At 39.4% G+C, this 13,053-nt stretch overlaps 1 protein-coding gene across 3 annotated transcripts in view; it reads left to right on the forward strand.

Annotated features, from left to right (window-relative positions):
* FAM149A (family with sequence similarity 149 member A) overlaps nucleotides 1–12,369 on the forward strand; it is a 78,135-nt gene extending 65,766 nt beyond the window's left edge. For all 3 annotated transcript variants that reach the window (XM_048848038.2, XM_075127877.1, XM_075127876.1), the window contains exons 5-14: nucleotides 641–766; nucleotides 1,208–1,384; nucleotides 2,632–2,822; nucleotides 4,576–4,730; nucleotides 6,715–6,818; nucleotides 7,018–7,245; nucleotides 7,506–7,626; nucleotides 8,976–9,104; nucleotides 9,571–9,649; nucleotides 11,459–12,369. In XM_048848038.2, the coding sequence (XP_048703995.1) occupies nucleotides 641–766; nucleotides 1,208–1,384; nucleotides 2,632–2,822; nucleotides 4,576–4,730; nucleotides 6,715–6,818; nucleotides 7,018–7,245; nucleotides 7,506–7,626; nucleotides 8,976–9,104; nucleotides 9,571–9,649; nucleotides 11,459–11,532 (1,384 nt within the window). In that variant the 3' untranslated portion in view covers nucleotides 11,533–12,369. The remainder of the gene's footprint in view (nucleotides 1–640; nucleotides 767–1,207; nucleotides 1,385–2,631; nucleotides 2,823–4,575; nucleotides 4,731–6,714; nucleotides 6,819–7,017; nucleotides 7,246–7,505; nucleotides 7,627–8,975; nucleotides 9,105–9,570; nucleotides 9,650–11,458) is intronic.
* Nucleotides 12,370–13,053: the final 684 nt, after the last annotated feature.

A 13,053-nucleotide genomic window follows, 5' to 3' on the forward strand; every position in this document is an offset into this window, starting at 1 on the left:
AAAGGGATTGTGTATACATTAAAAGAAAAATAAACTTCCCTCCCCACCCCCCCAGTTGCAGCCTATACATTGAAGCCTTATCTGGTCCCAATTTCAATAACATGTACATTAGCAGCCACCTTTATAAACATTTTCGGTCAGATCCTTTGTCCCCAGAGAGGTCACTTTTGTGTTACTAGAGTTGTGCAGAGTGATGTTAAAGTAACTCTATTGGGATCGTGATCTCCATGTATTTTAAAATTTTCTCTTTCTATGTTGTCTGATGGACTGTTGATATGAAAGAAAGTTTTATGTTCTGTATGCAAATCAACTTTTATAACATAGTTCATGTAGCTCGTGTGGGTGTTATCTGTTGTCCTTTCAGTAAATGTCTGGCTATTTTTAAAGCTTATAGGCCTGATCCTCGATTGGTTTAAATTAGCATAGATCTACTGGCTTCAGTGCAGCTACACCACTTTACATTATCTGAGGATCTGGCCCCTTGTTCCCATTAATTACTCAGAATAAATGTATGGAAGCTATTATTAAATTATTTCTACATGTTTGTTGGTATTGCAGGTGTCTGTATTTTTCACATTGCTGCACTTCCTGGTATTCTGATTTGATTACGTGTAACTACTTCACATTCTGTATTTTGCAGGATTTTAGGAAAACAGCTTCTTTTTCCTAGGGATGAAGGCTTTCAGCATTTTCAGAGCAGAACAACTAGCTCGGCATACACCAAATCTTTACTTGGCCTCTGTGAAAGTACTAGCAACACAAAAGAGTATGTTAACAGTTTCATATATGTTACTTTTTAAGCATTTCTATTGACATTACATTTTTTTCATATATTCCTAATATTTATAGCAACTAAATATAGTTACAGTTAACATAAAAAAACCTCAGTCACAAATACATAAACATTACCTCTTATAGATGATCAAATAAGTGAAAAGTTTGTATGACCTATCAAAGAGTTCCCTGATTGTGCAGCAATTGTATCGTAGGCTTTTAAGACCTTATTAGGATATCATTTCAGTATGTTGTCTTTATGTAGTGGAAATAAAATTTACTTAGTCAAAAGCACTTCACTTTGATCTATCATATCTTTTCATAGGTTTATAGGCATATTATTTTAATAACCTTAAAACACCTCAGTATAATGCAGCATCTGCCTATTTACACTTCTTTCCATGTATATTTAATTCTAATTCTTTTATTTCAGGCTGTGCATTTCGGGATCTAAATTAGTTCCAATAGCATCCCCAGTACACAAATCATTAAACTGTGGTTCCCCAAGGATTTCTGTTTCTGAGTCATCTGAGTATTCATTCCTGGAAGAAGAAATCTATGAGGTGGATGGAAAATTTGAAGAATATCTTGCTTTTGACAACAAGGAGCTGTAAATAAATTATATATTTTTTTGAAGAATATAATGAGAAACTGTCATGAAATTGCTTAAAACCTGGTGCTTTGCTTCTCTCTAAACCTACTTCCAATTAATTTAGAAAATTCCTTAGTCCTCACTTCTGTGGTTCAGAAGTACACTGTGTAGCTCAAAAAGGAGGGATGCAAAAGTGATTTTAAGCCCCCTTTCCGTTCCCTTCCAACCCTGGGCTACCGATGTGTCCCCTGGCATAAGTTAAAGGAGCCTGAAGAGTGAGAGTGCAGGGAAACCACATACCTAGCGCTGGCTGTAGGGTTGGGAAGTTATGGTAAAGGAACCATTGTGCCCTCTCCCTGTCCCTGAACTAGTTTGATTCTTCTGGGGCCAGCTACACCATCTTTAGGGTCACTTTCCATCGGCACATCTAGAATGCAGCCAAGGATGAGGCCTTTCTGAATTGAGATTATAGAGGTTGTTTTTAATATAATTTTTTTCATTTTCTTAAATTGTAATATGATATAGTTAATGTTAGAATAAGCACAGAATAAAATTTAGTTCCAGAAAGCTCTTTTCATACTAAGTGTATCATGAGGCAGTGAGTAAGGGTTCTGTGACACACCTGTTCCCCAGTCCAGACAGGAAGAGAGAGAAATAAAGGGTGAAAATGTCCATATAATAATGGAAGGGTGGGTGTGGCACATGAAGTTACATGGTCCCCTGCTCCTGCAAAGCTGTAGAAATCCCTCCAAGTCATTCCACATGGTCATGGCAAATGTGTCGGGATGAGCAGGATGTGGAGCTAAGGATCTACTCTACACAATATTCTCCCCTTCAGAGCTGGTGGGATGGTATTTTCCTTAGGTGGTGGTGAAGTAAGGGGGTGTGGGATTCTAGCCCCACGTGCCCAAGTCCATCAGTTTTGTCTCATTCCTGCTATACTATCTATGTCTATGGCTGCTATATCAAGAGTCTCAAAAACTTCTTGCTATAACGCCCCAGTTTAATTTTTCATGCTGCTACCACCTCCATTCAACCAGCAAGAGGCAACAAAGCAAAGTAAAACCAATTCATAATTTCAGTTTAGAGCGGTTCTGTTTTCTTCCCACAGTACTTGGGTCATGTATAATATGAACCTTGATCTTTTAAATACAAATCTATTTTATGCTTTTCTGGATCCATAAGAAAATATGTTAGTTTCACTGTTTTTGTTAACAGAAACATGTAGAAGTTGGTAATAAAGCTGAATTTGCTTCAATCATTAGTGATGATGAGTGTTTGGAACAAAAGAAAACCCAGCTTGCTCGAAAGAGGAATAAATGTGGCATTCCTCCAGTTTCTCCCAATGCCTGTATCAAAGACGCAGTGGCTGCTGAAGTGTTTGATGGTGTCTGGAGCAATATAGTTGAAATAGTGGAGGAGCTGATTAGAAAAAACTGGGAAACTGCTATCACAGGTACTCAGAGTTTTTGTAGATGGCACTTATAGACTTGTACTTGGAACAGTAATTTAATTTCACCAATTAATTAAATATGGCTTAGCAAACATCTTTATTATTATTCTTAAATATCACTTTGTGTTTACATGGCACTTTATAAAATTCATGCACATCCTCCCAATGGAAAGATTCTTACTGACTTCAGTGGGCTTTGGATCAGCCCCATAAAGAGAGGTCTCTCACAAGAAGTGCTTGTAGGCACAAAGAGATCCTTGGTGCAATATATAACATGATGCCTCTTGGAAGCTCTTCAGCAGTAAGGATTGAATCTGGGACCTGGGTATTTAAAAGCATTAGCCTCTAATGTTTAAGCTAAAAGACCCAAGTTTGTTAGCAAAATCACAGTAGAGACTCATCAAACTCTGTGTGGTCCAGCCACTAGAGGAGGAGAGAGAGCTACGCTGACTGTGGGTTATGCAGAAATGAACATAGGATGAAAGAACATAGTTCACTGTGATTAAATTTAACTCTTCCTGGTGTTTTCAACAGACTGTTGCACAGAAAAGCAGAAGGTAAAGAACTAACTATTGGTGAAATGTTGTCCTCTGGCATGTGCATGGAGTTGCCTTTAGAAGCTAATGGGATATACATTTTAAGAAACAATGCAGATTAACAGAAGAAACAATGCCAGAAAAACATACATAAAATTAATCTTAAATAAAAAGGAAAAACATATCAATGGAAACTAGTAAAATAATAAACCTCAAATTCATTTTAAAACTATGGCTGGTCTACACGTAAATATTCACAGCTCTGAGTGGGGTAGCTGTGCAGCCTAACCACTGGCATAGACACAGCTAGGTTGACAGAAGAATGCTTCTAGTGACCTAGTTACTATTTCAGTGGGAACATTACCTCCCTAAGCAATGTAGAAACCCGTTCCAGTGCTCTAGCTGTGTCTACACTTTGGAGTTATGCTGGCATAGCTACAGGGCTGTAACTATGCCATTATAGCCCCCATAGTGTAGAAACGGTCTAAGTAGAAGTTGTTAAATATTTGCAGGAATCTATGCTGGTAGAACTGAGTGTTGCGTGTGTAATTGCCAGACTGCACAAGAATTGTTCAGGCTACAAGTGAATTGTTTAGCTCAGTATTATGCATTAAAGAGGAGGAGATTTAGGTTTGCTACCTTGTCCTCTAAGAAGGAAATCCACTTGTGGAGAATAGGCTGCTAAGCAAAGTATGTGGGCTAGGACTGTTGAGAAATTTAAGGATATGATAGAAATAATATAATGGCTTATACTCACTGGAAAAGTAGCAATTCAGCTTTTGGCAGGCAGGAATGGATTAAGAGGACATTTGGTTGCTTCTGTTCACACATTTTTCTGTTTCTAACACACCTTACATGAGAATGTTTCAATAATGTTCCAGTTGTTTTACCAGTGTTTTCTAAAAAAAAGCAAATTACATCTCTTCCACGTACATGGCCCAACTGATTTTATCATTGACAGAGAAAATACAGTCATTTTGAAAATGTTTTTAGAAATAAATGCTTTTAATCTCACAACTAGTTTATTTTTAAATGTTATGAAGACTTAAATTAAAACTAATCTAAGACAAAATGTCAACATTTGTAATAAATGTGGAATACTGTTTTTCTAGCAGATAATATGTCAAACCTGAGTCACTGATATTTTCCTACCATCATCAATTTGTTTAACTGCATAAAATTTTGTTTCTTAATCACTTGTATGTTCTACACTGGTGCAGAGAATGACAAGCAGGTGGAGAAATTGAAAGCTATTACAAGTAAATTGCCACATCAACTAGTCTCCCGTATTACAGCAGATACAGCAAGTGTCCCCCCATCAAGAGGCTCTGAGGCACGAAGCACATCTTTTGGTTCGCATTTTGTTCCATCTCAGGTAAAATATTGTTCCACAAAACAGAATTCTGTTTTCAGTTGGCCTAGGCCTTTTCTAACTTAGATCTGAAAAGTTTCCATTTTATTGATTTATGCATATCTAAGGTATTTAGTTTGACTTTCCATCTTTGAGTCTGGTTTTTAAAAAACACAAGTCTACATCATTGTTATAACCACTTTTTATTTGGACCCCAATTAGAGCCCAAAGACCCCAATTAGAATTGAGACCTTATTGTGTTAGGTGCAATAAAAACAGATAACAGTACTCCCTATTCCCTCCCAGAAAATCATACCCTTTATATTGAGAGACAATCCTTCCCTTTTAATAGAACCATGAAAGAACTCTTCCCTGCAAGGTGCATGTGAAGTTCCAGCTTAACTCCCCTCGTTCAAAACCCCTAACATCAGATTGTCTTAGTTGCTCCTCTTCTCTCTCTCTTCCCTTCCCTCTCTCTCCCCTTCTGCTCCCCACTGCATTATGGGTTGGTGGACAAAGGGACTTGTTCAGTGTCTGCCTCAGTGTTGGAACTTGGGAGTCTTGGGTTCTATTTGAGTTTCTGGAGGTGGGTATGCTCTAGCAGTTACATACTCTTCTGTTTCTTTTCTTTAGCCTGTCCCTTTCTGTCTCTGTCCCCTATGCTTCTGTTTCCCATAGTCTGTCCCTATTCACATCCAGCATGTCCCTACCCCTGCATTCAAGCAGCTTTCTTCTTTTCCTCCATGCTTCCTAGGCATCCACAGAGGGAACTTTGAGAACATAGGAGAGACAGCTTCTCTGCTCTTAGGGCTTGTCTACACTTATGGGGGATCAGTGAGCAGCGATTGATGCATCGATGGTTGATTTAGTGGGTCTAGTGAAGACCCACTAAATCAACCGCAGATCGCTCTCCTGTCAGCTCCTGTACTCCACCGGATTGAGAAGCGTGGGGGGAGTCGAGCGGAGAGCGTCTCCTGTCGACATTGCGTAGTGTCGACCCCGCGGTAAGAGGATCTAAGCTATGTCTATTTGAGTTACGCTATTCATGTAACTCATATTGCATAGCTTAGATTGAATTTTCCCTGTAGTGTAGACAAGGCCTTAGTTCCAGTGCTTGGTACTGTAGTGGCCCAGCAGCCAGGAGTAAATTGCAACCAAAAAAAAAGTCCTATTCAGCCCCTGCAGCCTTGATCTAGGATATGCCAAGTGAAAATGGAATATTTTGAGAATTTAGCTACCGTCCTCTAACAAACCTTTACTGACTAAGTGCAGACAGCAATGGTCAGAGGTTTATAATTTGGCCAAATTTGGATGGATTTTCATGGGGGCATTTCAAGTCGCCTCTCTGTCCCTACAGCAACTCCTCCGCTAAATTTTTGAGTCCCTACTCCAAAGCCTGGTGGTGGTAGAGCTTCTCTGTAAAGTGGTTGTAAATTTTTTTAATAGTAACAAAACGTATTTTTCACTAACCTCATTCTCAGAAATGGCTGAACCATTTTTGGTGGAACTTTTCAAAAAGTAAGTAAATAAATTATATATATAAATTATATATAAAAGCCTGAAGTGGACACACAATAAGAAAAATTTTAGCCTGAAGAAAAAGCTTTAGGCAAAGTTATAGGGCTCTGTTTTCAATTACTTACAATAGAATGGAAAAGCAACCCTAATTATAGTCATTGCTGCCATCTCTGCCTATAATAGCAATAAATAATGGGATACATATTACTTATGTTTGCAGTGATAATATTCAGGAGTTCTTTCTTGTAATATGTATTGTTAGTTTTAGTTTTCCAGCTTTGTTTTGTGGAGTATTAACCCTTATTTGTTTGCATTTTATCTTCTTTATGGGAGACATTTTCCATTATGATCTGAAGTGGGATTTCTCTTGCATACTGTTTTTAAGCATTTTTTGACCTAACTATGTGGGTTTTGGGGGTTTTGAAGCCTTCCTCCATAGAAGGTAATGAGACTGAAAGGTTAAATACATTTATTTTTTTGCTCTGTTTAGGTTCACCGTTTCTCCAGCAATTTCTATAGTGATTTGAATGGCGTCATGACAATTCAAGCTAAACCACTCCAACAGAGGCATACAAGCTTGGCAGACAAGATACAGTAAATATTGCTATGAAAATAGTACACTTTTTTTATGCTGTACTTTGTCATTTTGGCCATATAAAATATGCTTTGGGATTTCAAAAATGTAATTAAAAATGCAGACATCTTTCTGTCAATAATAGATATGACTGAGTTTTAATTTATAAAAGTAACAATTATATTCTTCTAAAAAGTGTGCGTTTTGTTTTCTCTCTAGGAATGAACAAGAAGACAAACAACATAGTACAGGCTCCAGTGTTCTCAACTCAGTGCGGACTCGGCGGGGGCGAATTACTGATAACAGTATTCTCTCATCATCTCGGGTACTGCTGGCATCTTCTAGGAAAATGCCAACCCATCGTAGGCTACCATCTCTCACTTCAGACCCACTATGCTCAAAAACTCCTAATGTGTACAGTGATGAAGTCCTTAGGGGCACTAAATTGTGAGTTTTTAGTTTCACTTTCTTCTTCCTTGCTGAACTTGAACAAGAGCATTCATTGTTACAGGGTTTAGTGAAGTATTGTAAAAGATTGCTGAAAGATTCCACACTTCATACAGAAAAATGAAGCATACATAAAGCATGTTCTGAGAGCTGCCGCTGCATTAAGTGTTCTGCTATTTACAGTAACTTAAATGTATTAAGAAATGTTGTCCCCGGTGTATTAGATGGAATATGAAATCTGTTTAATCTGAATCCTACAGGTATACTGGCTTAGATCGCTTGTCCTCTCCACTTGTACATACAGCCCGGAACAAGTTACCACCAATAAACACGGAGACTGTTGAACAGTATCTTTCAGTACCTGGATCACGGCAAGGCTTTGTAAGATGTGCTTGTTAATATTGTTAAAGGACATCAGTAACTTGAACAAAAAAATTCCCCAAACCCACTTTGTATCACTGGTTGAAATTAGTACTTTGGGGAGAGTTGTATTCAATCATATTTTATTGTGATACAAGGCCTTAAGATATGTGAGAATTTATAGTTACGTTTTGAAGGGACATTGGGAGATATTTTAGGTCCCAAATGTAGGTTATTTTAAAGATATTTTTCTAAAATAAAATAATTTTTTCTTGAATTTCTAAAGAGCAGATATAAATGAATTTTGTATCTGTGTTTTAGATTTATATATTGCCTTGCAGTGTTTTGTTGCCTTGTGCCAGTGCATGAGAGGTAGAAATTGAAATTGACTAAAAGTGAATATAAATAAAAGTGAAACTGATCCATTTTCATTGTCCAAGAAGTATGAAGTACAAGAAAAGAGAAAAATGATGAAAAGTAAATTAGAATTTTGAAATTATTTCAGTTTGAATAATATATTTCCAAATATTTTTAAAATTATAAATATGGACATACATGAAGAAACCCATAACTTTTATGGTTTTGTATGTTCTTATGCTCCTTAATGAGATGGTGTAGTGGTTGGGGCATTATCCTAGGACTTAGAAGACCCTGGTTCAAGTCCCTACTCTGGCAAAGACATCCAGTGTGACTGTGAGCATGTCACTTGCTTTACTGTGCCTCACTTCCTCATCTCTAAAATGGACATAGTCAGTAGAGATGTTGAGGAGAGGGGAGAGGTCTAAGCATTGCCCCTCAAAGGATGTTAGGTGCCTAACTCTGTGCTGGGAGGGAGGTGCTTCAGGATTCCTACATGTAAACTCTTTCCTAGAATTAAGCATTTTAGCCAACTCAGTCCTTTCTCATGAAAAACAGTACTGGTGGTGGTCCTGCACCCCCACTCCTTCTACTAAAAACTCAATGGTTAGAGGACTCACCTGGGATGTGGAAGACCCTCCTAGCTGTCTTTTATAATAGGTACAGTAGGGTCTAGCATAACCCTCTCAAATTATGTAGAACATGAGAGATAGACACATGCTGTTAACACAGCTATCATTCTTCGTCTTAAACAGAGCCTCTTGCAATTACACTTACCCCTCTCCTACCCTCTCTATAAAACATGTTATCTTAATTTTTAGACACTTGAAATCCAATTGAAAAGCCCAAAATAGTTATTTTAAAAACTCTTAACTCAAGCCTTTCACTTAATGGAGAATTAGCTCTTTGCTTTTTTTTTTCCTTTTAATTTAAGCAAAGGTCAAAAGGATTCTTATTTTAGCCATGCCAATATTTGCATTTATTTCAATGCTCAATTTTTTTTTCTCTTTCAGCATAGAGGGAGATATCCTCATAGTAGAGTGTCAAGTGCAGTACCTGACAGTACAGAGCAACGACCACTTAGAGAACGAACTGTCATTATTGATCAGTTTTCAAGACCCAACACAACTAACACATTCAGGGTGGGTTTTTGTGTGATTAGAGATGTTGGGCCAGACATCTATGGAAGGGTGGGACAGAGAGAGATGCAGAAAACCTGCCTCCCCAACACCACCACCATCTTTGTATGACTGCAAAACAGCCTCCCACAGTACCAGACCTTGCGATCTCAGGAGTGAAGGGACTGCTTACTCCTACTCCCTCCAGAGAGCAGGATGTCTAAAAGAGGGTGGGACCACATTCCTGCACCCCATCTACACTGGTCTGAAGAGTGGGGTTAGTGTGCTGGGAAGAGAGATCTGCTGCATCCTAGTGAGTGAAGCAGATTGCGCCACCTCCATATGCAAGAAAGATGCCTGTGGAGGCACAATGTCTGTTATACGCCTAGAGCAGTGCCCTCTGTGCTGGGCTGTGGTGTGAAAGTCACAATCAAATCCTTAACCTGTGAGAGGACCATAATGAACAAAAATATTTCCCCCCTTTTTACAGTCAGATACCCCTCATAAAAGGTCATTGACGCCCATGGATTTTGCTAACCATACATGGACAGGTCAAGGCTTTTTAACAGGTAAGCAAAACCAAAAGATTAATTTAAAAAAGAACGCACAGAACGCCTGATGAGGGGGAAATTGGGGGTACCTTGTGTGGGGGAGCACACAGAGCCTCTGACATGGGGGGGAAGAGGAGAAAGGAGGGCATGGAAGAGGTGGGAATGGTGGGGATAATGGGGACCCTGGTATGGGTGGAGAGGGGAATGGGGGGATACACGGAGCCCCTGGCAGGGAGGAGATTGGAGGAGTTCCTGAAATAGAGGGGAGGGCAGCATGCAGGGAGCTTTTGTGGCAGGGTGGAGGTATGCAAGGAGCCCCTGGTGTGTACAATAAGCTTGGCCTACAGAAGCTATGAAGTGTGCAACCCCCTCATTGTAGGTTCTATATAAATGGCAGCAGTGGTGGTGGTTGTTTATAGTTTTTTTTCCAGACACTTACTCATAGATGTGTATTGCACATGACATTCCACACTAGATTATAAAATGTCTAAACATACTCCATATAATTATGCTTTTTCATTGGCTGAGGCTGCAAAAGCTTTACACCCAACTTTTGATAGCATTTCTCTGTTTGTCTGTCTGTCTATGTAATGCAAAAACTTTTGAACACTGCATCTAATCAATTCCAAAATATCAGGGTCCCTTCTAGGCATCAGTGGCCAGAACCCTATTGGGTTTTTTTTTTGGCGGGGGGCAAATCAGAACATTGAAAGGGAAGAAGTGGGGGCACATTGACACGTGAATGACAACACCCAGACAGATAATACTGAGGTGGGAAATGTGGGTATACACACAGAGCCCCTGTCACTCAGGGGAGAATGTGGGACACTGGTATAGGGCAAGAGAGGGAATGGATGGCAATTGGTGGGGGTGATATAAGGGGAATAGGTGAAAGGTTTGCAAGCAGAGTCCCTGCCAAGGGGGATGGGGAGAGTGGGGGGACCCTGGTGTGGGGGGATATTTGTGAATCCCTTGCATGGGAGGGAGGAGGGAGACAGACCCTTTGGCATAGGGAGATGGGGGGAGGAGTGCGTGGGATGACGTGGGAATGGGGAGACACAGAGCCACTAGCATGGGGGATAGAAAGGGTAGCCTTTACATGGGAGGAAGGGGAAATTGGGGGCACAAACAACTCCTGGCAGCGAGAAGATTGGGGGGAGTTGCAGGAAGTCCCTGAAAAAGAGGGGGATGGTACGGTGACACATAAGAAGCTGGAGGTGGGGGGAAATGGAGGGATGCAAGGAGCCCCTGATGTGTGTGATAAGATTGGCTTACATGAGCTACAAAGTGTAAAAGTCCCTTATTTATTAATAGCATATTGAACATAAACAAGTAATTTTAATGTGAAAAAGAAAATGGAAATTTTTTGTTTATAATGTTCTTTAAATCAAATATTAAATTAAATCATTGTTGGATTTCAGCTAAGGTCTTTCCTTTGCTGTACCAGCAAAACAAGGAGGTACTGGATATTGGATTCAGTATTAAAATGAATCTTCGTATGGGGCTCTCTAACTTCTGGGATAAAGCAGTACTTCTTATGTTAGGTTGCATTCAGCCAATGAAAGTCTGCCATTCCACACATTGTGTGTCCATTCTCATTTCTAAGAATTGTAGGTTTTCCTGAGTTTTGTGTAATTCTTTAGTTAAAGCATTGTGTAGAGAAACTAATACAAACCAAAAGAACTACTTTGATAAAAAAGGTGACGTGAGAATACAATCAAGCTAATACATGTTCTTCTAAAGGAGGCCTACGGAAACAACCCAAATACAGGGTTGATGTGACTTTTGGTTATAGTACACTTACTAAATAATGTTTTTTATTTTCAGGTTCACAACATTACTCCAAATCCTTTCAAAGAAATCCATCCACTTCCAGGAAGAGATTTCAAGTAGCCTCTTAATACAACTTGGAAAGAGACAGAAAATCCATGGCACTAATTGGAGGACTACGCTGCTTGGCCTACTAGCTATTGTCACAAGGAATAAAGAAAGAGTATTGCAGCATACTGTATGCTACTTCGTCTTCCAGTCCTGGGCATATGTGTATGGCCTTGTTCAAAAGTAGCATCAGCAGAGATTGGAGCAAAATGAAAGAAAATAAAACCAATGGATTAAATCTAGACTGTAGGAATTTGGTGTCTTTCCAGGGTAAAGATGAGGCCACTGTCTCTTTCACACACATACACTGACTTAGTCCTTCATTTGGGAAGCAACTTCATAGTTCTGCTTCTCTTTTGGCAGAAGCAAGTAACAACCTGCTTAAGTCCTTGTAGCTATATTCCCCTTCCTCTTTCCAGTGTTACAGGCATTTTGTACTGTCCTTGCACTGATTATGTACAAAGTTAATGTCTTTTTAAATAAGAGTTTGTAGTACCCCGTGTTTATTATGCCCTTTCGCTTTTCTAGTCTCGGACTGTTCCTGTTGCTCTCTGTAAAAATTGCCTGTCCCTAGCCTTTCTTCCTTGTTTAATTTATCTTCATCTGAACAGTGATTAGAGAGCTGTATTTCATTCATTGTTAGTAATTAAGCTGTTCAGAATGTTAAGTGTTCTGTAGCTCAAATGGAATTGTTCTCAGGAAACAACAGTTGTCTTGTCAGGCTGAATTATTCATTACAGTCTCAAGATTTGAATCGCTGACCTGTGAATAAGACAGGTCTCACTTACCAAACCAGTTATTATTGAAGTTTTTTAATGACACATACTAATGTGAAACCTAATAAAAATTCCTGTATCTAATTCTGCAGCAGATTTGTTTTAACATTAAAATATTTACTTAATGAATAGAGGCAGCATTTCATACTCCCTGCATCTGTTTAGACCATACAAAAAAACAAAAAGTAACTTAAAAATGTTTGTTGTTCATTATGTGTAGTGCAGTAGTGCCTAGAGGGCACTGCCAAGATCAGGGTCCAGTGTGTTAGCCCTGTACATATATACAATAGGTGACAGTCCCTGTCCCAGAAGGCCAACAGTCTAAATAGACAAGATAGGCTAAAAATTGGAGGGGAAACAGGAGCACAGAGAAATTTAGTGACTTTCCCAAATCACCCAGCAGGTGAGTAGCAGAGCTGAGAATAGAATCCAGGTCTGCTGAGTCCCAGTCCTGTCCCCTGTTCATTGGACAACATAATTCTTGTCAGCCATGCTTGCTCAGGAAATTGTCATGCAGCACTGTGGGTTCTTTGCTTGGCACAGTTCCCAGCACCCAATCTGATTGCTTGTACAAGAGGCAGGTCGATGCTGATTGGGAGTGCTCTAAGGTGTGGTTATCACCCCTGGTTTGGCAATAAGTGGTCTTCAGGTGCTTATCGTGCTCCCAGTATTGATCACATGCCAGTGGTTCTTCTTCAAATGATTGCTCATATCGATTCCAATTAGGTGTGCGTGTGCCACGTGCACAGTTGTTGGAAAGTTTTTTCC

The sequence above is a fragment of the Caretta caretta genome, chromosome 4, assembly GCF_965140235.1.
Source record: "Caretta caretta isolate rCarCar2 chromosome 4, rCarCar1.hap1, whole genome shotgun sequence".
Lineage (NCBI taxonomy): Eukaryota > Metazoa > Chordata > Testudines > Cheloniidae > Caretta > Caretta caretta.